Genomic DNA, 27,949 nt, shown 5'->3' with positions numbered 1-27,949 from the left:
GACAATATTTGGCCGATATACAACTATTTGAAAATCTGGAATCTGTTGGTGCAGAAAAAACAAAACATTGAAAAAAATCTCCTTTAAAGTTGTCCATTTGTGTTCGCGATTGTGCTGCATTCACTCATTATATATTATATATTTACAGTAGGAAATTTACTAAATATCTTTACTTAATATCCAAATGATTTTTGCCATAAAAGAAAAATCGATAATTTTGACCCTTACAATGTATTGTTGGCTATTGCCACAAATATACCCGTGCGACTCGTGACTGGTTTTGTGATCCAGGGTCACAAATGTTCAATTCTCTCTATACCTTTATCAACTGTATAAACTAACTTCACAACTTTTACTTGCACTGAAATGTTGAATGTTGATGAACAGCATCATGGTACCAACAAAGCCTGGTTGGATTGGTTTGGTTTTGTCAACTCATCCTGTAACTCTGAGTTTGTTCAACTACCATCATGGTACAGGACACTGATGTTGTTCTTTGACCTGTTTCAACACACCAACTTGATCAGAAGCTCCACCCTCTTACAACACTAACCAGGAAGAGGCTGACTTGTTATTTCTCTTTTCTGCCATATGGACTTTGTCTCGACAAAAGCAATAAAGAATCAGCGATCAGTGGAGTACGAAGGGGAAATACTTTATAGAAGAATTTGAGAAGTTTGTTTCTGAACAAGTTTGTTTCTGATCTTTGTGATTCTCATGGGGATTTGTTTTTTAAACCGTCGTTCAGAAAGTGAAAGTAAGTTTAGATTGCTGGAGCTCAAACAGTGAAAATGGCTTCACTAAATGTATCTGAAGAAGAACTTTCTTGTCCTGTGTGTCATGAAATCTTCAAGGCTCCTGTTCTTTTATCCTGTAGTCACAGTTTCTGTAAAGAGTGTCTTCAACAGTTCTGGAGAACCAAGGAATCTCAGGAGTGTCCTGTCTGCAGGAGAAGATCCTCAAGATCTAATCCTCCATGTAATCTTGTGTTAAAAAACTTGTGTGAGTCGTTACTGAAGGAGAGAAATGAGAGGCGTTCATCAGGGTCTGAGGAGATCTGCAGTTTACACAGTGAGAAACTCAAACTCTTCTGTCTGGAGGACAAACAGCCTGTGTGTTTAGTGTGCAGAGATTCAAAACAACATGACAATCATAAATTCAGACCCATCAGTGAAGTGGTTTCATCATATAAGGTAAGACAAATGTTTCTTGATTCACATGTAAAGAACCATTACAAGTCATAAACACAGATCGTTCCGGATACTAACGTAACCTCGGTTCCCTGAGATCATGAGCATTGCATCAGCAACTGACGCTTATGAGGAAAACTTAGTTTTTCCCTGAATACTGAAGCCTGATTGGTTCACGTCAGTGTATCTGCACAGACAAATGACTTTTCAGTCCGCCAAAACGGACAGGACCGACTGCCTATTTAAGTCACACCGAAAGCCGAATCTTTCTACTGATAAGCGGCAGCGGTGACTTGTGTACAGTAGAACGACAAACTAGACAATACTCATTCCTGTTATCTCAGGGAAACAGGGTTACGTTAGTAACTGGAACATTCCCTTTTGATACGGTTCATTCCCCTTGCATAAGTAGCTGACACTTATGGGGAACGCAATCCAAGAGCGTCGTGCTACTAGTGCTGAGTGGAAGAGAGCTTTATTACCTGAGCTCTAAAGGGTGTGGAAAGCATCTTAAGCACATAGCCTTGTGTTGGTCTAAGGAGGACTTTACTGTCATTAGGCCCAAACTCGAGGCAGAATGCGTCCACTGAAAGAGCCTGCAGATCACCAACTCGCTTGACCAATGCCAGAGCCAGCAGAAGGGTGTCTTTTGCGAGAGAGGTCGAAGGTCGGCCGTTGTGAGGAGCAAAGATCTTTGTGTGATCAGGCCTTCGATTAGGCCAAAAACAACTAATCATTGAGGTAATTCAGGATGCGAACTCCCATCTGTCTCAGGGGGAGAGGGCCGCATCCACGAATATCATAAGAGTGCGTGAAGCAAGAGACAGTCAGAATGGTAGGACTGTAGGTTGGTAAGCCACCCCTTCGAACGTGAATCTCAAGAACTGTGATAAGGGGAAATTTGGATATTAAAGTATGTGTCCTTCAGATCCACTGATAAAAACCAATCAGATCTGTAAAAGGAATTGTTTCAAAGTTAGCATTCTGAACGGCCGTCTTATCAGAGCACAGTTCAGACATCTCAAATCGAGGATGACCCTGAGGTCGCCATCCTTCTTTGGAAAGAGGAAGAAGCGGCTGTAAAAGCTTGAGTCGCCCTTCGCTAGCAGAGCTTGTGCTTCAGCTCGGAGGACGTGACCATCGCTGTCCGAGACTGAAGTGTTAACCCTAATTTCCACCAACTGCGGAACGGCTGCGGATCCGCTCCGGAACGGCGGCGGAGTCAATAGGTTTCCATTAAAGTCAATGTGTGTATTTTCACTGAATGCGGAACGGCTGCGTTTCAACTCCGGCGATCCGCAGCCCTCCAGAGCAGATACGCAGAGCTTCTATTTTTGCCGGATGCCGGAGAGCTCCGCAGCAATTCAGTACTTATATCGCGCAATCATACGTGAATTCGCGTTAACAGTAAAACGTCCGTCATTTAACAAATTTTAAAAACACGGATGGATAATACAAAATGCTTTTTGACATTTTGACAGAAAAAAAAAACAAGCAAGAACTAAATTTAAACTTAGCCCGTAAATATGTAACATAATTAGGTACTGCACTTAAGTTATTATTAACACAATAACGTAACACATGAAGGCTACGTTTCTCAACACTGAGAATGAATAAATAAACGCCTGTTTCTCCAGATTCGCGCTTATCGGTAGCTTAATCCACAAATCACATCACTTTCATAATCACTAAGCCATAGCGATTTCAAATTTATTAAGATTAATTGTTCAGCATTACTTAAGCATTTTATTATTTGCATGGTTGAATGATGTCTTCCTCTTTTCTGAGTGACCATGAATAACTGAGTATTTTAAGATAATCCATGCGGTCCGTGTGATCATCAAATCCAGAGGATTAAGTTAACTCAATACAATATTTCAACTTTCCACATCCACCCCAGCCTGTTTACCTTCAGGAGTAAGAAGTACCGCGGGAGGCCAGCCGCGGGAGTGGAAGGGGGATCAAGCGGGATTCTTTATTAGTGTCGATTTCAGGTCTCTTTTTAATGATAGGCCTTACACATCTGTCAATCATCCCCGCTTGCTAAATGGGGAATGAACCCAGCGCTATGATTGGCCGAACTCCGCTTATTTTGCTGTTGCTTGATTTGAGAACTGCACGTGCACAGTGGCGTCACCAGGTTTTTGCGTAGTTTAGAGTAACAAATCGTACCAGCGTACTTTGAAGTCAAAATGAAGAAGAAATCGCATCATATGACCCCTTTAATAATGATATTTTCTCTTGAAGAGTTGGATAGCCGCAGGGGAAAAGCACAGAGCTACAGGTGTCGAAGCGCCGTTAATCCGCTGCTTGAGTCTCATTTCAACGGTGAGCAGAAAGGCTCCTATCTTCTCTTTGGAGACAGCGAGGAGATAAACTTTGCACTTGAAGGAGAAATATTCTGATGAAATTAGTTTTCAGCAGAACTTAAATATGCAGTCGGCCCCGTCCGTTTTAGTGGGCTGAAAAGCCATTTGTCTGTACAGATGCACAGACGAGAACCAATCAGGCTTCAGTGTTGATTTGATTGAACAGGACTGCAGTGATCAGGACTGGATGTGTTTAGTCCAGCTGAACTACATTATAAATGCAGTTTCATAGATTTGAGGAATTAGTAACTACGTGGGCAAATACTATGGAAGTAGAATAATGTCAAATGTTTTTGAAATAAAAAGCCTGTTGAATTGCACTACTTGAAAAAAAAATAGGCATTGCATTAACCATGCTTGCATTTTAACGCATTGTATTTTTAGGGCTTGCATTTTTATGGGCTGAAATTCAACATGGTTGAATATTTAAGCTGTGAATATTTCAATTAAAAACATTTCAAACACCTTTTCATTATTAAAAATTCAATAATCCATATTCACCTTTCATATTTCACTTCCAAAATATTCAAACTGTTTAAAAATACAACCAATAATATTCAACAGGCAATTTTCGGTCCATTTTATTTCGCTTTGCAAATTCACTTCCACAAATTCAGTGGTTCAAATTCGACAGTAAATTCAACATTGACGTCCAGGAACTGCAGGAAAAGCAGTAGATTGCCGAGCATACTCTCCATCTGCTGTTAGTCTACCTCACCAGCAGATGGTGCAAAAGCGCTTGTTGTTGACGAAGACATTCATTCATAAAATGAAAATGATTATGTGTCAGTATATGCGGAAAAGATGATAAACACACAAAAGCTGTGTTTATGTTTCATTCAATAACTTCATTGTTACTTTCCCTGTGTATTCTACATGTCATCAGCTTTCTCTACCATGAACAGGATTATAATCGGTTTCCCTCAATACCTCATACTCAAGGATTTCCCTTCCGTTGATAGTGATATGAAAGACCAATCTTGCACCTTATTAGGGAAGTAGGCTGTAGGCTATTATATAGGCTACAGGCAAGAAGATGGACTCAGAATATGAACTTAACGCGCAAAGTTTCATGCTGAGCGTTTCGTGATATACTGGCATAAAATCAACACATACATATAGAATGCATACGTGTATTGCATTAGCTTAAACTGTCACAGCACTTGCATATTGTCCTCCTATTGTTAGTTTAACTGTAAATTGCTTTGGATAAAAGCGACTGCTATGACTAAATGTAAAAATTGGCTTGACATTGGACATTCGCACATTTAGGGACCGTCTCTAAAGTTGCATACAACATTGGCATACACGTTTCTAACTTCAATAGCAAACTTAAATTTATTTGAATACATATCAAAAATCCAAAGGGTGCGCATTATGCCTGACACTAAATGAACACTTTACAGTAGGTTTTATGACTGTAAGTCGTTCTATTCAAATGCTATCGGAGTTAGAAACGTGTATACCAAAGTCGTATACACTTTAGAGACGGTCCCTAAATGTGCGAATGTCCAACATCAAGCCATATGCCAGTATCACTGTGAAACGCTCAGCATTAAGCTTTGCGCGTTATTCTGAGTCCATCTGCTTGCCTGCGAGTTTGGTCTTTTACATCACTGTAGTCCATTAAGCTACGTTAAGCGTTGTATATGTCCAGCAGGGGAATCCTTAAGTATTGAGGGAAACCCTAATAGCCTGCATGCAGCACATCGCCACAATATAAAGTTAAGGCAACTAAACAACCAAGAGAAATATATGTCAGCCTCAAAAATGTAACATTGGATCTGTATATCCGCATCGGGGAATAACATTATAATCTCGTTCACGGTAGAGAAAGATGCATGTATAGGCTACACAGGAAAAGTAACCGTGAAGACACTGGATTTAACATAAAACAGCCGTCATAATAATCACAAATACACTTACATTGCTGTAATGAATGACTTGTTCTAACTGTTGCTGATCTTCAACACGCTTTTGCACCATCTGCTGGTGAGGTAGACTAACAGCAGATGGAGAGTATGCTCGGCAATCTACTGCTTTTCCTGCAGTTCCTGGACGTCAATGTTGAATTTACTGTCGAATTTGAACCACTGAATTTGTGGAAGCGAATTTGCAAAGCGAAATAAAATGGACCGAAAATTGCCTGTTGAATATTATTTTTAAACAGTTTGAATATTTTGGAAGTGAAATATGAAAGGTGAATATGGATTATTGAATTTTTAATAATGAAAAGGTGTTTGAAATGTTTTTAATTGAAATATTCACAGCTTAAATATTCAACCATGTTGAATTTCAGCCCATAAAAATGTAAGCACTAAAAATACAATGCATTAAAATGCAAGCATGGCTAATGCAATGCCTATTTTTTTTCAAGTAGTGCAATTCAACAGGCTTTTTATTTCAAAAACATTTGACATTATTCTACTTCCATAAAATACATTTTCACGCCGGATATTGGATAACTTTTTTGTTTCAATAAATAAAATTGTCATTTACAAACTGTACATTGTGTTTACTCAGATTGCAATTTCTGAATCAATTTAGTATGAGATCAGGATGGGGGCAAATACTTTTTCACGGCATTATATGATCATATCACTGTTTTGTCTTCTCTTCACTGTAATCTGGAGTTTTATGTATTTTTGTTCAATTCTAGGAGGAGCTCAATACAGCTCTAGAGTCCTTACAGGAGAAACTTAAACGTAATGAAAAACTGAAAGGAGAGTTTGAGAAAACAGTTCAACACATCAAGGTGAGGAAACAGAAACGAGTAATTTTCATTACAGCTGTTGGATCACTATATACAGTTATGATTTGATATAATCGATTCTAGTTTATTATTTCTGTAAATGACTAGCAGCAATCTGCTTCTGGATCCGTTTTATGTCGGGTATCCGAGTTTATCTTGGATATTAATGATGTGTGTCGATCAGGGTTGGGGAGTAACGGAATACATGTAACGGCGTTATGTAATCAGGATACAAAAATCCAGTAACTTTAATCCGTTACAGTTACGTCAAAAAAACGTAGTAATCAGATTATAGTTACATTTTGAAAAAAGGGGGAATACTTTCAGGATTACAATGGTTTCATTTAAAACTAAATAAATAAGTATTTTGGCATAATAACACTATATTAAGCGCTGCTTGATTATACAGTAGTTCCTGGTTCTGGCAAATAACAGCTTTCTACAATCTCCTCAGACGCAGAGTGAATCACTGCTGCTAGTAGAAACGATGCCTGCGGGTAAAATCGCTTTTAATTCATAGAAATTCAACTGCTATTTTGTAGAAATTAGGAGAGTAGCTTTTTTAGTACCCAAAATGTCCTTTCTTAATCTTTTCTCACGTAATGGGATGTTCGCTGTCTAGGTAACGTAGGGGAACTCCCACTGCCAACGCCCCAAGTTCAGTCAGGCAAATTAAGAGAGATCACGGATTTAGTCAACGTGTAGGCCTATTTTAAAATAAACTAATATGTAGATTGTGTAAAATTTTTTAATATTGTGTTTTTATTTTTTATTTAAAAATAAAACAAAATAATCTGTAATACCATACATTAGCCACTAGATGTCTGTATAGCCCTTTACATAAATATATATTCAGGCCTGTGTGTATATTTTGCAAATATTGTACACTGGACCAAATTCTTAATAAATAAAAGTTTTTATTTTTTTATTTTTTTAATAATATTTCTTCTTGCTTGACTTTATTTATATACGTGACCTTGAAGTAATCCAAAAGTAATCAGTTACATTGCTTTCATATTATAGTACTTGGATTACGTTACTGAATACTTTTTTTATGAAGTAATTTGTAACTGTAACGGAATAAAATTTTTAAAGTAACCCTCCCAAGCCTGGTGTCGATTGAGATGATTGAAGTGAATGTGATGTGATTTCAGTCTCAAGCTGAGCACACAGAGCGTCAGATTAAACAGCAGTTTGAGAAGCTTCATCAGTTTCTCAGAGATGAAGAAGAAGCTACAGTCACTGCACTGAGGGAGGAAGAGGAGCAGAAGAAGCAGAGGATGAAGGAGAAGCTGGAGGAGATGAACACACACATCTCAGCTCTTTCACACACAATCAAAGACATGGAGGAGATGATGAAAGCCAATGACGTCTGCTTTCTGAAGGTCTGATTTCAGATCATTGGTTGATTGATTGATGATTGATTGAGTTCTTGATGATAAATGGTGTGTTTGTTCTGCAGGAGTTTCCAGTCTCAATGGAAAGGTGAGTGATCTGCTCCTGTCTCTGGTCTCTCAGGTTCTGATCCAAAGCCACTTCAGTTCTGACTCCTTAATGTTCTTACAGAGTCCAGAGCTCACAGCCGGATCCACAGATGGCTTCTGGAGCTTTGATTCATGTGCCAAGATACTTGGGCAACCTGCCGTTCAGAGTCTGGAAGAAGATGCAGGATATCGTCCAAAACAGTGAGTCTGACAGCAGGAGATCTGAGCTGGACATGATGGATGGGTGGAGAGTTAGAGGCTCTTCATGACAGAGATAGATAGATAGATAGATAGATAGATAGATAGATAGATAGATAGATAGATAGATAGATAGATAGATAGATAGATAGATAGATAGATGCATTTGATGTTTTGTTAGGAGGTTACAATTAAAAAAAAATTTGTCTCAGAATAATAATAATAAAAATAACAATAATGTACATTTCCTGAAGAAAATATGAGGGGTGCTAGCAGTGGCAAAACTTGAAACTAGGTAGATGCTGACACATGTTGTTAACATGATTAGCATGTTCTTAGCATGATGCTAACACAATCACCATGTTGTTTGCATGTTTTAACAAGATGCTAATATGATCAACAAGTTGTTAACATGATTCTAGCATAATAAACATGTTGTTAACATGGTGCTAACATGATTTGAATACTGCTACTGCGTTTTAGCTAGCATTGTTCACATGTTTCAACACTTAGTTAATCGCTATTAGCATGTAGCTGCTAGCATGTGAAGCATGATGGAAGTCTTGTTTGCTAGCATTAGTCAAAGGAGCCAACCACCATGTCTCTACGATGTTCTGGTGCAGAGATATAGGTCTTGCTGAACAGTTGCTAGGGTACTCTGTTTAGTTGCTAGGGAGTGGCTTGGCAGCTGCAAATGATGTTACTTCAAAGGCTGCTTGCCAGTATGAATGATATAAACCAACCGCAACTCCTCTATGACATTCAGATTACAAGATATCCCTCTTTGGATTTGGGTTGCTAGGGTGCTCGACAATGGTTGCTAGGGTGTGGCAAGGAAGTGTTGAAGGTGATTCATGATTGTAAGTCAAACACAACAGACAGTCATAATAAACTAATTTAAAACAAAACACAGACTATAAAACAAAACAAAACACAGACTAAAGCCAGACGGAGATTCTGAAGAAAGACTTCAGGAATCTAATCGATACGGTACGCAGCACATCGCCTGAAACAACGATCATTGTGTCAGGACCGCTTCCCACGTACCGACTAGGGCATGAAAAGTTCAGCAGATTATTTGCGCTAAATGAATGGTTAATGTCATGGTGCAATGAGCAGAAACTGCTCTTTGTAAATAATTGGAATCTGTTTTGGGAGCGTCCTAGGCTTTTCCGTGCTGATGGCTTACACCCAAGCAGATTCGGAGCGGATCTTCTGTCAGATAACATCTCCAAAATGTTAAATACCCTTTGACTAGTAACCAAAAGTCCAAATCATAGTCTCTGCTGCACCAATTCAACTGATATAAATACTAGTGTAGAACATTGCATAGAAACCGTGTCTATTCCTCGTTTAGTGAGATCAAATAATAAATCTAATGCAGGATCTAGGAAAAATCTAATTGTTATTAAAACAGAAAATGTTGCTATTAGTAAACAAAAACTATTTCTAAAGCTAGGTCTTCTAAACATTAGATCACTCACACCTAAGGCAGTTATTGTAAATGAAATAGTCACAGATAATAGCTTCGATATACTTTGCCTTACTGAAACCTGGCTTAAACCAAATGATTATTTCGGTATTAATGAGTCTACTCCTCCTGGATACTGTTATAAGCATGAGCCCCGTCTGATTGGTCGTGGCGGAGGTGTTGCAACCATTTATAAAGATATTCTAAATGTTACCCAGAAAACGGGTTATAAGTTTATTTCATTTGAAGTACTTGTACTAAATGTTACGCTCTTAGATGTTAGAAAAACATCCCTATTATCTCTAGCCTTGGCTACCGTATATAGACCGCCAGGGCCTTACGCTGATTTCCTAAAAGAGTTTGCAGATTTTCTCTCAGACCTATTAGTCAATGTCGATAAAGCACTAATTGTTGGAGATTTTAACATACACGTAGATAATCCAAATGATGCGTTAGGAGCTGCGTTTACAGATTTATTAAATTCATTTGGGGTCAAGCAAAACGTCACCGGACCAACACATCGTCTTAATCATACACTCGATTTAATTATATCACATGGAACCGATCCAACCGATATAGATATCATTCCACAAAGTGATGAAGTCACTGATCACTACATGGTAACTTGCATATTACGTACTGCTGTAATATGTCATGCGGCGTCGCGTTATCAACCAGGCAGAACAATCCTCCCATCCACCATAGATAATTTCTCAAATTGCTTATCTAATCTGTCTCAGCTGCTGCCTGAACCCAAACAAACAGATGAACTAGAAGAACTAACTAGCACTATGAGCACCATTCTCTCTAGAACATTGGATGTGGTTGCACCTATTAAATAAAAAAAGGTCAGAGAGAAAAATAAAGCACCATGGTATAACAATACTACGCATGTTTTAAAGAGAGAAACGCGTATTTTAGAGCGTAAATGGAAACAAACTAATTTAGAGGTCTTTAGAATCGCGTGGAAAGACAGTATGTCACGTTATAAAAAGGCCCTAAAAGCGGCCAGGGCTGAGCACCTCCGCAAACTAATAGAAAACAACCAAAACAATCCAAGGTTTTTATTTAACACCGTGGCTAGACTAACAAATAAACAGACGTCACCCGAACAAAATATCCCGTTACAGTTCAGTAGTAATGATTTCATGAACTTCTTCACTGAGAAAATAGAAAGCATCAGAACCACAATTGTAAACGTTCAATCTTCAATCGCGCCTTATAATTCAGCTTCAATTATCACCCCGCAAGAACAATTACAGTGCTTTACAACTATAGAACAAAAAGAGTTAAATAAACTTATCACTTCATCTAAAACAACAACATGTTTATTAGATCCTATACCAACTAAACTACTGAAAGAAGTGTTACCTGTAGTGGAAGATCCTCTCCTCAATATTATTAACTCGTCTTTATCTTTAGGTCATGTTCCAAGAACATTTAAACTGGCAGTTATAAAACCTCTCATTAAGAAACCACAATTAGATCATAATAATCTAGCAAATTATAGACCCATTTCAAATCTTCCATTTATGTCTAAAATATTAGAAAAAGTGGTGTCCGCTCAACTGGGCTCTTTCTTGCAACAAAATGAGATCTATGAAAAGTTTCAGTCTGGATTCAGACCGCATCATAGCACTGAAACTGCGCTCGTTAAAATCACAAATGATTTACTTTTAGCTTCTGACCAAGGCTGTATCTCAATACTAGTTTTACTTGATCTTAGTGCTGCGTTCGATACTATAGATCACACAATACTCTTAGATCGACTACAAAATTATACTGGTGTTCAAGGACAAGCACTAAGCTGGTTCAAATCATACCTATCTGACCGCTACCATTTTGTCTATTTAAATGGAGAAAAATCGATCATAACTCCAGTAAACTATGGAGTGCCGCAGGGATCTGTATTAGGCCCTCTGTTATTTTCAATATATATGATGCCACTTGGAAATATTATAAGGAAACATGGAATTAGTTTCCATTGTTATGCTGATGACACTCAAATATATATTTCATCACGGCCGGATGAAAACGCAAAATTTTCCAAATTGACAGAGTGTGTTAAAGATATAAAAGATTGGATGACGCGTAATTTTCTTTTATTAAATCCAGACAAGACAGAGGTAATACTTATCGGTTCAAAAAACCGCCCACAAAACCTCGCACAATACAACTTTAACATCATAGGATGTCCTGTTACTTTATCCTCTACAGTAAAAGACCTGGGTGTTATACTCGATTGCAACCTGTCTTTTGAAAATCATATTTCATATGTTACAAAAACAGCATTTTTCCACCTTAGAAACATTGCTAAACTACGTAATATGCTATCAGTTTCTGATGCAGAAAAGTTAGTTCATGCATTCATGACCTCGAGACTGGATTACTGTAATGCTTTACTAGCTGGTTGTCCTGCATCCTCAATAAACAAGCTACAGTTAGTCCAAAATGCCGCCGCTAGAGTTCTTACTAGATCAAGAAAATATGATCATATAACACCGATTTTATCATCACTGCATTGGTTACCTATAAAGTTCCGTATTAATTACAAGGTATTGCTACTGACCTATAAAGCCCTAAACGGCTTAGCTCCAGTCTATTTAACGGATCTTCTATCACCCTATAATCCACCGCGCTCTTTAAGATCACTAAATTCAAGGCTTTTGGTCATACCTAGGATATCCAGAACCACCAAAGGAGGGAGAGCATTCTCACATTTGGCTCCAAAACTCTGGAATAGTCTTCCTGATACTGTTCGTTGCTCAGACTCGCTCTCCCAGTTTAAAACTAGATTAAAGTCGCATCTCTTCAGCCAGGCATTCATATAATCCTACAGTTCAAACTACAATCCGGCCTCTAGCTCATAAATGCCAGAGGAGAACTGGCCCCAGACTGAGCCTGGGTTCTCCCAAGGTTTTTTTTTCTCCATTAGGTCACCTGATGGAGTTTTAGGACACCATTAGGTCACTTGATGAAGTTTTTCGGTTCCTTGCCACTGTTGCCTTTGGCTTGCTCAGTTGGGGATATTTTGGGGATATTTAATTTAATTTTATCAATCAATAAATTCCTCTTGAAACAAACTTTGTTGTATTATTTTAATTTAATACTGTGAAGCTGCTTTGATACAATCTGTATTGTGAAAAGCGCTATACAAATAAACTTGACTTGACTTGACTTGACTATAAGAGCCAATAAAATGAAGATGATCAGATGCTGCTGAAGATCAGACACACACTTACAGTTCTTCATCTACAGCATAAATCTCAACAGATCTCATTGATTTATTGTTATTTAACTTTCCCAAAGTATCAGTTTCTCTTGATGGACACAAATGTCTGAATCTCATATTTAATGTTTGTAGTTGATGCCGTTAAACGCTGATGATAAAAACGAGTGTGAAACTAATAACAGCACTGACAGTGATCAGAGGAAAATGTGTTTGATCAACAGGACGAGTGTCATAATTCATAATAATCTGTGTTGGGTTCACTCTTGATCATTATATGAAGATCAGAATAAAAGCATCTGTTGATTGTGTCTCATCAGCTCCTGTGATTCTGGATCCAAACACGGCTCATCCACGTCTCGTCCTGTCTGATGATCTGACCAGTGTGAGATACAGCGGGATCAATCAAACTCTTCCTGATAATCCAGAGAGATTTGACCGGTGTCTCTGTGTTCTGGGTTCAGAGGGTTTTAACTCAGGAACACACTGCTGGGATGTGGAGGTTAAAGAGAGTTCAGCCTGGAGACTTGGAGTAACTACAGCATCAAACCAGCGGAAGGGAAGTGTTTGGAACACTGATGTCTGGAGTGTGCAGTATAATGTGCGGTATAATAAGTACAGACTGTATTTTGGTTCTGGTTTTCATGTTGAACAGAAGCTTGATCGTGTGAGAGTGAATCTGGACTATGACGGAGGAACGGTGTCGTTCTCTGATCCTGTAACTAACACACATCTACACACATTCACAACCACCTTCACTCACACACTCTTTCCATTCTTCTGCTGTTATTCCTCTCTGAGGATCTTACCGGTCAATAGTCAGTAAACGTCACTCCTGTAGATCTGGATCTTCCTGCTTTCACCATGTTTCCAATATTTAATCCATATCAAATGAGTAAGAGTGCTGTTGATCTGAATATCAGTACGGTGGCTGTGATTGGGCCGTGATGATCACAAGGCATCGTGGGACAGTTCAAAGTATGTACAACAAAGAATAATAAAAAAATACATTAAAAAACAATACTGTGATAAAAGGTGCTATATAATATTACGGCATGTTACATGAATTTGAAAAGCTTTTGATTTTATTACATATTTTTAAAAGCTTTTTGTTTTGTGATTTTATGTTTGAAAGAGTTTCAAAGTATGTTATGAGATCAATATTATAAAAGGTAATATATGAGGGTTTCTTTTGAGTTATTTTTGTGTTTTAGAATATAAAACTTTGCCAAAATAACTAAGATTAATCATAACATTTTGTTTTTCAAAAAAACATGGGTTTTGAAATCAAAGAAAAATGTCATGAGGTTCTAAATTAAGAGTTCTGTTGAGTTTTTGTGTGTCATGTCTATTTTAAAGTCAGTCCTAAAAGAAATAGAAAAGGGGCAATAAAAAAATGAAATGTTCAATATCTTCAAATTATGTGTTACAAAAAGTACATTAATGACAAACAGTATGAATATATCTACTAATGGCTGCATTTACAGGATAACATCTATGAACAATTTAGTAAATTATTTATTTTACTTTATTAGAAATAACATATTTATATGGTAATGCCAAGATATACAATGAGGTTTAAGCCATTTTGATTTACATGAAGGATTGGATCTGACATTAAAGGAATTTCTTATAAAATTGTTATTAAAACGATAATCAAATCAGGAGAGACCATTTACAAAAAGTTGGGGATTTTGTAAGATTGTTAATAATATATACATTTGAGAATTGGGTTAAGATAATTGTGCCATTGGGGATAGCCTTAATTACTTTGTTTAATTATTTTTCATTTACAAAAATATATATATATATTTTGAAATAAAATGAGGGGAATTGTCATCATTATGTAGTTTATCCGTGTAAGCTGTGTTCTATTATTATCCTCGTGTGTGTTTGCTTTATAAGTTCGGTCTATGTTGTATTAAGTGTGTGTTGCCCGTCCTGTCCTGGTGTTATTTGTATTACTCTCATTAAACTATTCTAACTTTTCTACATTCTCCATGTACAACGACTTCTTATTATGAATGATATCACCATTATTCCAGATAAAACACCAAAACTGTGTTTGTACAAAAGTGAGCAGAACAGGAATGCTTGTTTGTGATAATTGGCCAAAGCAATAGGAAGTTTACCAGTTATAGAAGGACATTGCAAAAAAAAAAATTAATAACCCAAGTTTTTTAAAAAAAAGGGACGATATTGAATATATTTGTTTGATAAAAATAAAATTTAAAAAAGCCAATTTTAAGCCAATTAATTTAAGATTTGATTGAAAATAGTCAAATTAAGAACATTTAACCCACCATCAGATAATTGATCATCAAGGACACTTTTCTTAATTTTATGAGGTTTGTTTCTCCAGATGAAATGAAAGAGTAATTCCTCTATTTGTGAGCATTTCTCCTTTGAGGCACTAATGAAGAGAGAAGAGCTGCTCTCCACATACATTCTGCCTTACTCACTATTGTCCCTGAAATATAGAGATCTCTTGTTAACCATGAGTTATATTTATTTTGCATTTTTTCAATATCAGGCCTGAAATTAGACTTGACCATTACATCAGTGTTTTTAGTGATTTTAATTCCCAAATAGGCTACCACACCTTTAACAGGAATATTACACAGTGGATTGGTTGTTGTCTTTAAGTTGTAGGATCTAGACAAATTTTAATTCAATCTGGAGAATTTTGAGAAGCTATTAATGGTTTTCAAAGCCAAACCTCAGTACTATCATCAGGAGAAATTGTCGTGTTCATCAGCAAGTTGCGATATTTGAATTTGTCTTTTAGGAATTTTAATACCTTTTAAAGGGTGTTTATCATATTACTCAACACTTGAGCTACAACTAAAACAGGAATGCAGAAGCTGGACAGCCGTCAGATGCCCCGGTTTATTTAAATCTGGGAGATGTTCCGTTAGCGAGTTTAATAGAGATAATACATCGTTTTTACACTTTTGATGAAATATCGATTGAAACCAAATAATTTTAAGGAATCAAATATAACTGTATGGCTGACTGTCAAAAGTTATAGAGGTGAAATGATCATTTGTTCATTGAAATAAATGGATGTAAAAGCTCTTGCTGATCCACAACAATGTTGAATGAAATAGAAATACTTAATATAGAAATACTTGATTCAGATGTTTATAAATCTGATCCTCACAACAAATGATCAGTTTCTCTGCGACTCACTGAAATCTCTGACAAAGTTTGACTAATAGTGATAATCCCTTGAACTATGTGTTTTAAATAAATAATACCCATGTGATTATGTGATTTAATGTTCAGAGTGAAAGATTAAATGTTCGCGTATATCGCAAATTATATTGTATCTTTCGCATCACATTGAAAAATGCAGAGAATAATGAGGCAATTGAAATGCGCCAGTTTACTGCTCACTATTTGCATGAATAATAGGCCTAATAATAAATTATGAAATATTAATCAGAAGATGATGGTGAAGTGGGACAGCTTGTCTGACAGAACTGCATTTATGTGATGAAGCCCATGGGTTTGGACAGGGCAGCTCATTTCTCCTGTATGCAAAATGTTAGGATCCATTAACAAGATTAGTACAGTAAAATGTTCGGTCATATAGCAACAATCTTTAACGTTAGTCTTGAACATGTAGTCGAGCCAGTTGCGGTTTGAGAACGCGTGTATTCAAATCATTCAAGACAAAAAAAAGTTGTTAGTTCTGGTTTCAGAGTTCAATAACATCAAATCAATCAAAAACATCAAATCGCTGCTATTTCCCCCTCAGGGACAGAACTGTAACCTAACTTTTTTTATGTGTGTGTGTGTGTGTGTGTGTGTGTGTGTGTGTGTGTGTGTGTGTGTGTGTAGGGCATGCCTATATTTAACTTTTTTAAATGGTCTCCGACCTGCTGTTTTAACAATCTAAAAATCGTTTAGAGCTTTTTGAGTTCAACACCCTTTATTTTTTCTAATTTGTTTGAGATAAAATGATATTACATATTAATAAATTGTATTTATAAAATTATTTTAACAAGTGTCATATTTGTGATTTTCATTTGTCAAGTAGCCAGATCCTTCCCATAAAATTGTGATTTTATGGCATTCATTTTATTTATTCAGATACAGACGTAACATGTTGTTTATTTTACCTTTCTTTCTGGCAGTATTGGAAACTCCTTCATTCTTCCTTCGTTTGACAGACGCACATTTGTAGTTTGACGAGCTGCAGAAATGTTCAAGGTGCTATTTTCCTCATCCATTTTGAAACAACACGCTATTATAAATTATTAAATTGTCTACATAAAATGATATAGACAAGGAGGCTGTCCCCATATTTTTCAAAGCCAGACCAGTTCCTTATGCAATGAAGGCAAAAGTAGAAGCTGAAGTAGAACGCCTGTGAAGAGAAAACATCACTGAACCTGTTAAACCCTCTGAATGGGCTGCACCTGTAGTGCCGGTGTTAAAGTCTGAGAATACAGTACGACTATGTGGCGACTACAAGCTAACAGTAAATCGAGTTTCAAAGTTGGAACAGTTCAACATCCCTCGAATAGAAGATTTGTTTGCAACATTGTCAGGTGGGCAGAAGTTCACCAAACTGGATATGAGCCGTGCTTACCATCAGACTGCATTAGATGCAGAGTCCAAGAAATATGTCACAGTGAATACCCACAAGGGGTTGTTTACTTACCGTGTTTTACCCTTTGGAGTTTCTTCTAGTCCTGCCATCTTCCAGAGGACCATTGAGGGAGTACGGCAAGGTATACCAGTGTGGAGGTTTTCCTCCATGACATCAATCATGAACTAATCAACAAGAAAAACTACAAAGGATTACAAAACATGGCACAGAACAGGAAATAACATAAAAGTCCTCACAAGATAAGGGGAACACAAGACAGGAATCATGACAGGTATAGTCTAGGTCAAGCTGATCTTTTGCTGTGAAAAGAAGCCCACAACTTTAGGATTAATAGGAATTTAAATGTAAAATTTATAACAAGGATTTTTCTCCATATAATGGACTTCAATGGGGTCCAACAGGTTGAGGGTTCAAATGTCAGTCTCAATCATAGGTCTCAATACCCTGGAAATCCAGAGTTCTCACGAGAGCACAAGTTGAATTTGCTCAGTGAGTTGCTCTGGCATTGAGTAATGATGCTCATTAAATATGCCCTTGTATCCGAGCTGCACCAATCACATCAGGTTATCTGATATAGGCGGGCCAGAGGCGAGATGACGACAGCGCTGTGACGTCCAAGTCATTAGTAAACATTGCAGGATGGCTATGGAGGAACACCAGTTGTTTGAAACGGCTTTGGCCGCTACAATGAACGAGTTAGACTTGGCTTTTCATCTAAAAGAGGAACAGAAGACGCCGCTCGAATCCTTCCTTTGCAAGAAGGACGTTTTTTGCTGTTTTGCCGACCGGATACGGCAAGAGTCTAATCTACCAGTTAGCTCCGCTGGTAGCTAAGCGTATGGGGTTTATTGTTGTGATTGGTCGTAGTGTTATCCAATTGTGTGCAGTGTGTAATGATGGGTCTGAGACGTTCGGATCCATTTGCAGTGTTTATTAGATGAATAGTCGAACAGGCAGAAATCAGGGAACAGTGTCAAGAATATCAGAGGCAATCCAGAATCACAAACAGTGTTTGGCAGAAGTCGGGGCAGGCAGCAGAGAATCATAAACTATACCAGGCAGAGGTCAGGGCGGGCAGCAGACAAAACACGAGAGTAAGTAAACAGGCAGAGGTCAGGATACAGGAATCAATACAATGCAGAGAAAACGCTCAGAAATGTCAGCCGTGGCAAAACAAGACTTCGCAATGATCAAGAGTTCAAAGTCAGTATAAATAGGGAGGATAAGTGGATGCACCTGTGCAGGTGATTAGTCCTAGATACGGGGCTGATGGGAATTGAAGTTCAATACTCAGGTGAACCTGATCTTTGGTGATTGGAGAGAGCCACAGAGGTGCGATCTATGACACAGTGAGATTTTCAAATGCATGCTTGGTGCCGCCCCTTGAGCTGGCCGAGTTTCATTAGTCGGTGCCAGACCAATAATCTGTCAGATTTAGGTCTGGATTTCCAATCATAGGTCTCAATGCAGCTTCAAAGTTTCGACACGATCCCAGCCGAGAAATAAGGGTATTTTCTAGTGAAGCGATCGGTCATTTTCGAAAAAAACAAAACAATTCTATACTTTTTAACCACAAATGCCTGTCTTGTCCCATCTCTGAGATGCGTCAGGCATTACATCATCACGTTGGAAAGGTCACAATTTTTTTTTTAATAAAAATAATAATAAATTAAAACAAATATGTCGGACCGTTTTGAAGATAGAGGAGAAAGGAGAGGGAGTTTTTTGCCCTTCCCTTCCTTTTTGAACCAGAGTATACAGACAAATAACTTAGAGAGATGGCGTCACGCGTGACCTTTCCAACGTGATGACGCAATACGTGGCCAATTGTTTCGCTAGATAAGACTCTTATTCCTCGACTGGGATCGTATCGAGACTTTCGTATCGAAGCTGCACTGAAACTCACATTTGGACCTTCAACCCGTTGGACCCCATTGAAGTCACTATATGGAGAAACATCCTGGAATGTTTTCCTCAAAAACCTTCATTTCTTTTCCACTGAAGAAAGAAAGACATGAACATCTTGGATGACGTGGGGGAGAGTAAATCACAGGATATTTTTATTTGAAAGTGAACTAATCCTTTAATGCTGCACAGTTTTACCCATTTAAAACAATCGTACTAAAAGTACATTTGAACGAAACCACAGTATTTGCAAGTTATGGCTTAATGTTTTTATGCAACACATACTGTATTTAATTTCACTGCCATAGACTTGATAAAAAGCATTACTGAAGTAGGCTACAAACAAATTGATATAATATGTGTACAATAAATCATATATATTTGCTTACCTGTCTATTAAAACACATGCGATAGCTGAGTCTCTGTCAAGTCCAAGTTTGTCGTGAAGCTCTCCATCTCGAAAACTCCACGCCAATATTGATCCTTGTTTTATTTCTGTTTTTCCCAAAGCTTGCTTGCCTCAGTTGATCGATGTTTAAGTTTTTTTTTGTGGAATTTCTGAACTCGCAATCAATAATCGTGATCCATGATGACTGAACGACACCACAACAGCATCTGCAATATCATAGATATATATTGAAATGGCCGCTAATGAGGAATCTTTGTATATATATATATATATATATATGGTTTCTCTATATAGGGATGTCCCGCGTGACGTCATGCCACTTGGAGCAGCCATCTTGACGGAATAGAAAATGCTAAACCGCTGGTGATAATACAGCTCGTCGCGAAATATTCATCTGTTCATCTATTCTTCTATCATGCCCGAGCGATGCTGTGCAGTTGGATGCGATGATCAGATACGGGATCATACAAAAGCAATATCTTTATACCGTATCCCAAAAGAAACAAAACGGAGAAACAAGTGGTTGGCGGCAATAAACAGGCAAAACGCTGATGGCGGTGTTTGGCTTCCAACTCAACACACGCGGCTTTACAGTCTTCATTTTGGATCAGGTAAGTTGTCCCCTCGAAGGCTAATGAATGATTTCTCTGAGTTCAGGATCAAATGTTATAAATTCACTGTTGCCATAGAAATCCGCAATGTTTGTGTGCACTACCAAGCATTCAACATAACGTAAGCTTGTCTTAGCCGGACACACCAGGCTCCCAATTTTACGATATATGCCTATATATAAATTTGCTTTAAACAGAAAATCAATTGTTAATCAAACGTTTAGCTGTCGCCCTTTATGATAAAAATATTGTGCATTTTTTTCTTCACGGTTCTAACGGTGTATGGGTTGACTACATTTTTCTACGTTTTTTTTTTTGTAGCAGTAAAAAAAAAAAAAAACTACCAACATTAGCTAGAAACAGTATTAAAGTAGTAGCAAAGAGTAGAGAAGAGAGCCGTGGAACTGCTCAGTTAGCTTCAGAGTCACTACTGGTAAATGCATTTAGCTAACACACTGTAGCCCAATGTCAAAACGTTTTTATGTGAACGTTAACACCAGGATTTTACCTTTTAATACCTACATTAATTTATTATGGAAAAAGCCTGCCACTAATACCACAATGCTTAGCAACATGACATCACAATCCTGAACTCTTATATCAGAGAAACAGTTACATCTGTGATTCTGTGTACTTCCAGCAAATTTACTTTAATACCATTGAACAAATAAATGACCCAATGTAATATCTTTGGTTGCAGGTGCGAAAAGTGATCATCCCTACCACCCGGACTACGTGCCAACTATATGCATGTGTCAACACCAAAGAAAAGGAAAACTATGAATGCAGTGGCAAATTTTGACAGGAGGCAAAATTTGAAACGTAAACGACTGCAAGCTGGGAAAGTTGATGATGCAGTTCAAGGATTGCTACATCTGTCACAAACTGATAATCATGAAGAATTTGGCGAACAAGCGGATACTGGATCAACACCAAACGATTTAACACACTGCAATAGTGACCAATGCAAGAGGTATATAAAGATTTTGGAGGATGAATGTCAACAGTTAAGGACTGAAAACATGGAACTAAAACAGAAACTGCACAATCTCAAATTCGATGAAAAGGGATTTGAAAATAATGATGACAAAGTTCGAACATTAACTGGTTCCCTTTCGTAAAGGGAACTCCCGCTGCATCGATACTCGATACTTTGGGGAATGCCTTCGGCATGAAGCGTCTGAAGTCAACTATGGAACTATTCCAATCTTGATTGGTGCAACGTCACCCGTGACGTCGCATGTGACGGTGATCCGGAAGCTACAAAAGGGTCACAGGAACCAGGAAATGTTAGCTTCTGGTCTTCAGCAAGCGCTCTATGTCATCTTGTCTGTTCTATTTGGTGTTGTCTGTCCCGTGAAAAGAGTATTATTTATGGTGAATAAAAGAGAAGCTATTCAGGCAGTGTGCGTCCTCTTGCCCACGTTATTTAAGCGAGGGTGACACACACTCGCTTTGTGTAGTTTGTCTGGGAGTGGAGCATGCACGGGCGGTGCTCGAGGGCGCTGTCTGTGCAAACTGTTTTCAATGAAAAAGCTCCGCTCCCGTTTGAGCTTGTTCGATCAATTAGATCAGGCTCGCGTTTCCAGTGCATCAGGTCCCGCGTCTGTTGAGGCAGCGCGCCGCTTGTATGCATAGGATTCGCACGTGGGGCTGGCATATGATACTGAGACGGTTGCGACCCTTTCTCAGTGTTTATTAACCAGCTCCACTGGTCTCGCGCACGGTTCGGAAGCCCGCGCTGCGGCTTCTTCCGACCGTGTTAAAGACAGAGCGTTTGATTCGATCAAATAGATCAGGCTCGCGTTTCCAGTGCATCAGGTCCCGCGTCTGTTGAGGCAGCGCGCTACTTGTATGCATGGGATTCGCACGTGGGGCTGGCATATAATACTGAGACGGTTGCGACCCTTTCTCAGTGTTTATTAACCAGCTCCACTGGTCTCGCGCACGGTTCGGAAGCCCGCGCTGCGGCTTCTTCCGACCGTGTTAAAGACACAGCGTTTGATTTATCTGGCTCCGAGGAGTTAGATATTATTTATCAACACTGAATCACGTGGATATGGGGATTCGCCACCCCATATTCCCGTTAGTGAGGAGTTGCTGGAGGTTGTAATCTGGGCAGTGGTTAAATTAAATGTTAAATGGCCATATAATAAGCAGGAAGCGACTAAGAAAAATAAAATGAATGAGCGTTTCCTGCAGACCCAGTCACAATCTTCGTGTCAGAGCCTTCCCTTTTTTCACTGATCTCCATACTGAGGTATCGAGATCATGGAAAAATCCATTTTCATCTCAATTATTTCCCCCCCATGTATATATTTACTCATCCATTAGGGAATCTAATGAAAATGGTTATGAGGTGATGGCTCGGGTTGAGGAATATTTTGCGAAATATTTTCTCCCCGACATTGCGTCACCCCTGATAGCTCAGATACTTCCCTCCAAATCTCGTACATCGAATTTGTTAGGGAAAGCATATATGGCGGTGGGTCGAGCCGGTGCATGCCCACACACAATGGGGTTATTACAGGCATATCTGGCTGACCTCCTCAAGCAGGTGGATGATAACTGGGAGGTCTCACTCAATGGTATTACTGAATTTCATAGAGTAGCTGACTTATCTCTCCGTATTATTAAAGAGACGGTCCGTGCTATTGGCCGTTCTATGGCAGCACTAGTCGTCTCAGAGAGACATTTATGGCTTAATCGCTTGTGGATCGGGGAGAAAGACAGGGCTTTCCTTCTCGATGCTCCCCTTTCACCTTCCGGCCTCTTTGGCGACGCGGCAAGATCCGTTGTCGAGAGGCTTCAGGAGGCAGAGCGACAATCAGCTATCCCCAGTTGTCAGTCCAGGTCTCATGGGGTTGCTGCCAGGGGGCAGCCTCATGGGACAGCCGCCAGCTCCTCATATTTTGAGAAGGTTTCCTCTCGTGCCCCCCCGTATAAGGCTTGGGGCCAGAAGAAACATTCTCGCACGAAGCACTCCATACCGAAGACAGGTCTGAGGACTGTCTCTCGGGCTAAGATGGCTTCAACTAAGAGGTCTTGTCGTAACACGCAGACCCTTATGGGCATTCCCCCAGGAGAGCGAGTACAGGAGTCTCGCCCCCTTATGCAGCCCTTAGGAAATCGATGTTTGCTTCCTGCCGCCGATGGCGCTTCGGGACACATCGGCTTCCAGCGAACACAAATCGCAGTATCTGCCCGATGACGTTGCGGCCCTGTCGAGTTCGCCGCCTCTCAGGAGGTCTGTAGAGAGCATATTTCGGTTAGTTCCTGCCAGTTAGCTGCTTCAGGTCACCGAAGCCATTTGGAAATTTATAGCCGAGGCCAGTCTCGAGGGACTTGTCCCCATAATGGCATATTTAGACACCCCGAGGGGTCTTCAAAATATATCCTAGGGGGTCCTGCTTACAGTGGAGCTAATATACAAATATTATCTACTAAGGGTGGTTCACATGTCGGCCAGCCCCGAGCAGGGTCGGTTCTTGGAACAGGAAGTCTAGTCCCTCTTAACACAGGAAACCTCAAAGTGGGCTCTTCCTAAAAGAAAAAGAGAAAAAATGGTTACGGGAGCCTGGGTTCTACAGCTGGCACTTCATAGTTCCTATGAGGGGGGGAGTTAGGCCTTATTTTGGATCTCATGGTACTGGATCAACCTCCGAGGGGGTTCAGATTCAAGTTACCGACTGTCAGTCAGACCAGCTCCGAGGACTGGTCTGTCTTGATAGATCCACAAGCTCCTTAACTCCTCTTTCCCTTCTAACCCTATCACAGGAAGTTTCCGAGATCCGCTTTTGGGGGGAAAAGCGCATCAGTTCTGGACTCTTCCAGTCGGCCTAGCCTTATCCCCTCGCACCTTCACTAAATGTATGGACACGGCCCTTGCTCCATTGAGACTTCAGGGGGTCCGTATCTTATAGATGACTGGCTCATTTTGGCTCAGTCGAAAAGAACTAGCAATTCAACATCGAGATGTTGTTTTGCGTCATCTGAGGTGTGTGGGGTTGAGACTCAATGTGAAGGAAAGTTCCTTAACTCCTCTTCAGAGGACTACGTCCCTGGGAGTAGAGTGGGACTTAGTCACGCTGCGGGCACAATTGTCTCCTGCTCGTATAAATACTATCTTAAACACATTGAAGAGTATTAGGTTAGGCCAGGCTATCACTGTCAAACACTTTCAAGGAGTTTTGGGTCTTATGGCTGCAGCTTCCACGGTAGTACCCTTTGGTCTGCTCCATATGAGGGCCTTGCAGTGGTGGCTCAGGAACAAGGGTTTTTGTCCTCTGGGAAACCCTTTTCGTACGATCAGAGTTACGCGCAGATGCCTTCGTTCTCTTGTCGTATGGAAGAAACCATGGTTCCTGTCTCAGGGCCCGGTTTTGGGAGCACCATGTGAGAGAAAAACTCTGACCACGGATGCGTCCCTAACGGGCTGGGGTACGGTTATGGAGGGCCGTTACACCCGAGGTACTTGGAAAGACCATCATCTCACATTGCATATTAATCGCTTGGAGATGTTGGCCGTATTTTTGCCCTGAGGCACTTCCTTGTAGACCTCAGAGGCCATCATGTTCTTGTTAGGACAGACAATATGTCGGTGGTCTCTTATATCAACTGCCAAGGGAGGATTGAGATCTCGCCCTCTTTGTAGACTGGCGCATCAAATTCTTCTTTGGTCCCAGGACAAATTTCTCTCCATCAGATCTATTTATATTCCTGGGGTTGATAATATGGGAGCAGACATCCTGTCGAGGCAGGGGCTGAGGCCCGGGGAATGGCGGCTCCACCCTGAAGTGGTTGAGCTTATATGGAGAGAGTTTGGCCGGGCGGAGGTTGACCTGTTTCGCTTATCATGAGAACTCTCATTGCCCGCTCTGGTACTCTCTCTCACATCCAGCTCCTTTGGGCTTGGATGCCATGGTACAGATGTGGCCGAGGTCACATCTGTACACTTTTCCCCCGATCGCTCTGCTCCCTGGGGTTCTAGAAAGGGTCAGGAGGTACGGAGTGAGACTACTCCTTGTAGCTCCGTACTGGCAGGCCCGAATTTGGTTTTCGGACCTTATTAGTCTCTTGGAGAGTTCTCCATGGAAAATTCCTATTAGGAGAGATCTTCTGTCTCAGGCTGATGGTACATTATTTCATCCCCGACCAGAGTAATGGAGACTATGGGTCTGGCCCCTGAGGGGGTCCCACCCATAATTAGGTTGCCCTTTCCACCGAGGTGGTCAGGACATCCATACTAGAACCCCACTCTACTAGGAACTAAACAATTAAGTTAGGGAGGGCATTGAACCCAGTTTATTACTGCCCACTGGCTTCAGTACTGGTGTTCCATCCCGCTCTCTAACGGGATCTCCTGTTCATGCTTAGGGCCTCTGTGGCGGCCTCAGTGCCCTCCGCAAGCCTCTAAGGGTGTTCTCGAAAGGACGTTCCCACTGAAACTCCATGTTCCTGTAGATTGGAGGATGAATCCTTTTCATCCAGCCTATTGGCATCAGGCTGATGGGTTATCCCTGGCACCCATCATGTCCTGTGGGTGAGGTATACGAATATATATTTGAGATATATAAGTATATATAGGAGAATCTATTGAGTCTGCTTCCTGCTCGTCTTACTCCCTGGAAGAGTGGTGGTGCTGCCCCCTCTTACTTGCTAGCGTGGGAGCCACTCAACGTTATTTTTGCCCGGTACTGAGGTACCTGTAGGCAATGTTAAGATTCTTCGGGTATTCCATCCTCCATCGCATGTGTCGGATGGTCAAGGTCGTAGCCTTTGAGGTTCCTACATTAGGCCTTAGGCTGAGAGGAGTCAGTCCATCTAGTTATGCATCAAGGGTTAGGAGCTATTCCCTTTATTAAGAGTACAGTTGGTTATCTAAAACCACTTATATTTGAAGTACAAGGTGCGCTTTTGCCTTCACCTCTCATCTAATATTTTCTACGGTCTGGGGCTCCCATCCATGAGGTCAGTCGAGCCTCCGGCTCCAGACCTCCCCTTCTTGCACCAAATCTTATGACAAGCTAGTTTGGATCTGCCCTCTACTCATTCTATCGTCCGTGAGTGTGCCAGATGCTTTACACCAGGGCGTTTTCTCTCAGTGTGGCGGCGTGGGTATTCGTTCCCCAAAGTATCGAGTATCGATGCAGCGGGAGTTCCCTTTACGAAAGGGAACGTCTCGGGTTACGTATGTAACCCTCGTTCCCTGAGTAGGGAACGAGACGCTGCATCCCTCGGCCACACTTTTCGCGCCCCTGAGAACGACTTGCTTTGACCAATTAGAAGCTAACATTTCCTGGTTCCTGTGACCCTTTTGTAGCTTCCGGATCACCGTCACATGCGACGTCACGGGTGACGTTGCACCAATCAAGATTGGAATAGTTCCATAGTTGACTTCAGACGCTTCATGCCGAAGGCATTCCCCAAAGTATCGAGTATCGATGCAGCGTCTCGTTCCCTACTCAGGGAACGAGGGTTACATACGTAACCCGAGACGTTTTCCTTCATTCCAAAAACTCAAATTGATCTATGGTCATGTACATCCATGGCTAATGTCCAATGCTTCCATCCCCCCGTTTCAGCAATTCATCTTCACAATGTTGCGTTTACGATTGAATGTGACTTTGACATTTTTGTGTTACCTGTTTCACATAAGTAATTCTGTAGGTTCAAGAATATTTCAGAACTGCACTAATATTTTGTATAAAAGAATTGTACCTTTGTTAGTTAAATGGCCAGGAAGAGATGAGCTAAGGTTAACTTTGCCATTCTCATTTCGAAATGGATTTAGTCGATGTACATGCATTATCGACTGCTTTGAGATATTTACAGAGAAACCTCAGCTCTATTTAGCAAGATCCCAAACATATTCTTCTTATAAATCACACAATACAATGAAATATATGATTGGCATTACTCCCCAAGGCACTATATCTTTTATTTCAAAGGAGTGGGGGGGCCGGACATCTGATAAACACATTGTGGAGAACAGTGGCTTTTTGAATAATTTACTTCCTGGGGATCTGGTATTGGCAGACAGAGGCTTTGATGTTGCTGATTCAGTTGCTCTATTCAATGCTGAATTGAGGATACCTGCTTTTACGAGAGGAAAGAAACAACTGGATCCAATAGACATAGAAAAAACTCGAGGGTTAGCATCTGTGCGGATCCACGTGGAGCGCGTCATTGGCCTTACAAGACAAAAATGTACAATTCTTGATGGACCCATTCCATTGTCTTTGTTAGAGTCTTCGAATGGAGAAATGCCATTGGACAAAATAGTACATATTTGTTGTGCCATTACGAATCTTTCTGAATCAGTTGTACCATTTGAATGAAAACTGTGCCTCATATCAACAGATTCTATCACGCTTGTGTTTGAATCCTGCGGTGGGACATTCCAGGTTGCTGCTTAACGCTTATTAGCCATGAGGTCTAATCCTACAAGGTCGCACTACAAGGTCCCTAAACCCAAATATATGAATTACTTTTTTCAAGAATTTGAAATGTGACCCTGGACCACAAAACCAGTCTTATTGGTATTTTTTTTTAAATTGAGATTTATACATCATCCTAATGATTTTTGGCATAAAAGATAAATCGATAATTTTGACCCATACAATGTTTTGTTATCTATTGCCACAAATATACCCGTGCCTCTTAAGACCAGGGTCACATATGTGTACAGAATATCTGTCTATTGTAACA

General features: G+C 40.0%; 1 protein-coding gene across 1 annotated transcript; it reads left to right on the top strand.

The window, feature by feature from the left end:
• Positions 1 to 521: 521 nt before the first annotated feature.
• Positions 522 to 16,696, top strand: LOC309513057 (zinc-binding protein A33-like). Its single transcript, XM_082188849.1, has 7 exons — positions 522 to 1,193; positions 6,219 to 6,314; positions 7,466 to 7,696; positions 7,774 to 7,796; positions 7,878 to 7,996; positions 13,014 to 16,305; positions 16,371 to 16,696. The coding sequence occupies exons 1-6, from the start codon at positions 792 to 794 to the stop codon at positions 13,517 to 13,519; spliced, it is 1,377 nt and encodes a 458-aa protein (XP_082044975.1). The 5' UTR covers positions 522 to 791; the 3' UTR covers positions 13,520 to 16,305; positions 16,371 to 16,696.
• Positions 16,697 to 27,949: the final 11,253 nt, after the last annotated feature.

This window comes from Leuciscus leuciscus (assembly GCF_965113295.1).
Source record: "Leuciscus leuciscus genome assembly, chromosome: 13".
NCBI lineage: Eukaryota > Metazoa > Chordata > Actinopteri > Cypriniformes > Leuciscidae > Leuciscus > Leuciscus leuciscus.
This window is presented reverse-complemented; position numbering and strand designations above follow the sequence as displayed.

Coding starts and splice junctions, on each gene's coding strand:
- LOC309513057 (XM_082188849.1), top strand. CDS start 792: ATGGCTTCACTAAATGTATCTGAAGAAGAACTTTCTTGTCCTGTGTGT. Junction 1,194..6,218: donor AAGTGGTTTCATCATATAAG/GTAAGACAAATG, acceptor GTTCAATTCTAG/GAGGAGCTCAATACAGCTCT. Junction 7,697..7,773: donor ATGACGTCTGCTTTCTGAAG/GTCTGATTTCAG, acceptor TTTGTTCTGCAG/GAGTTTCCAGTCTCAATGGA.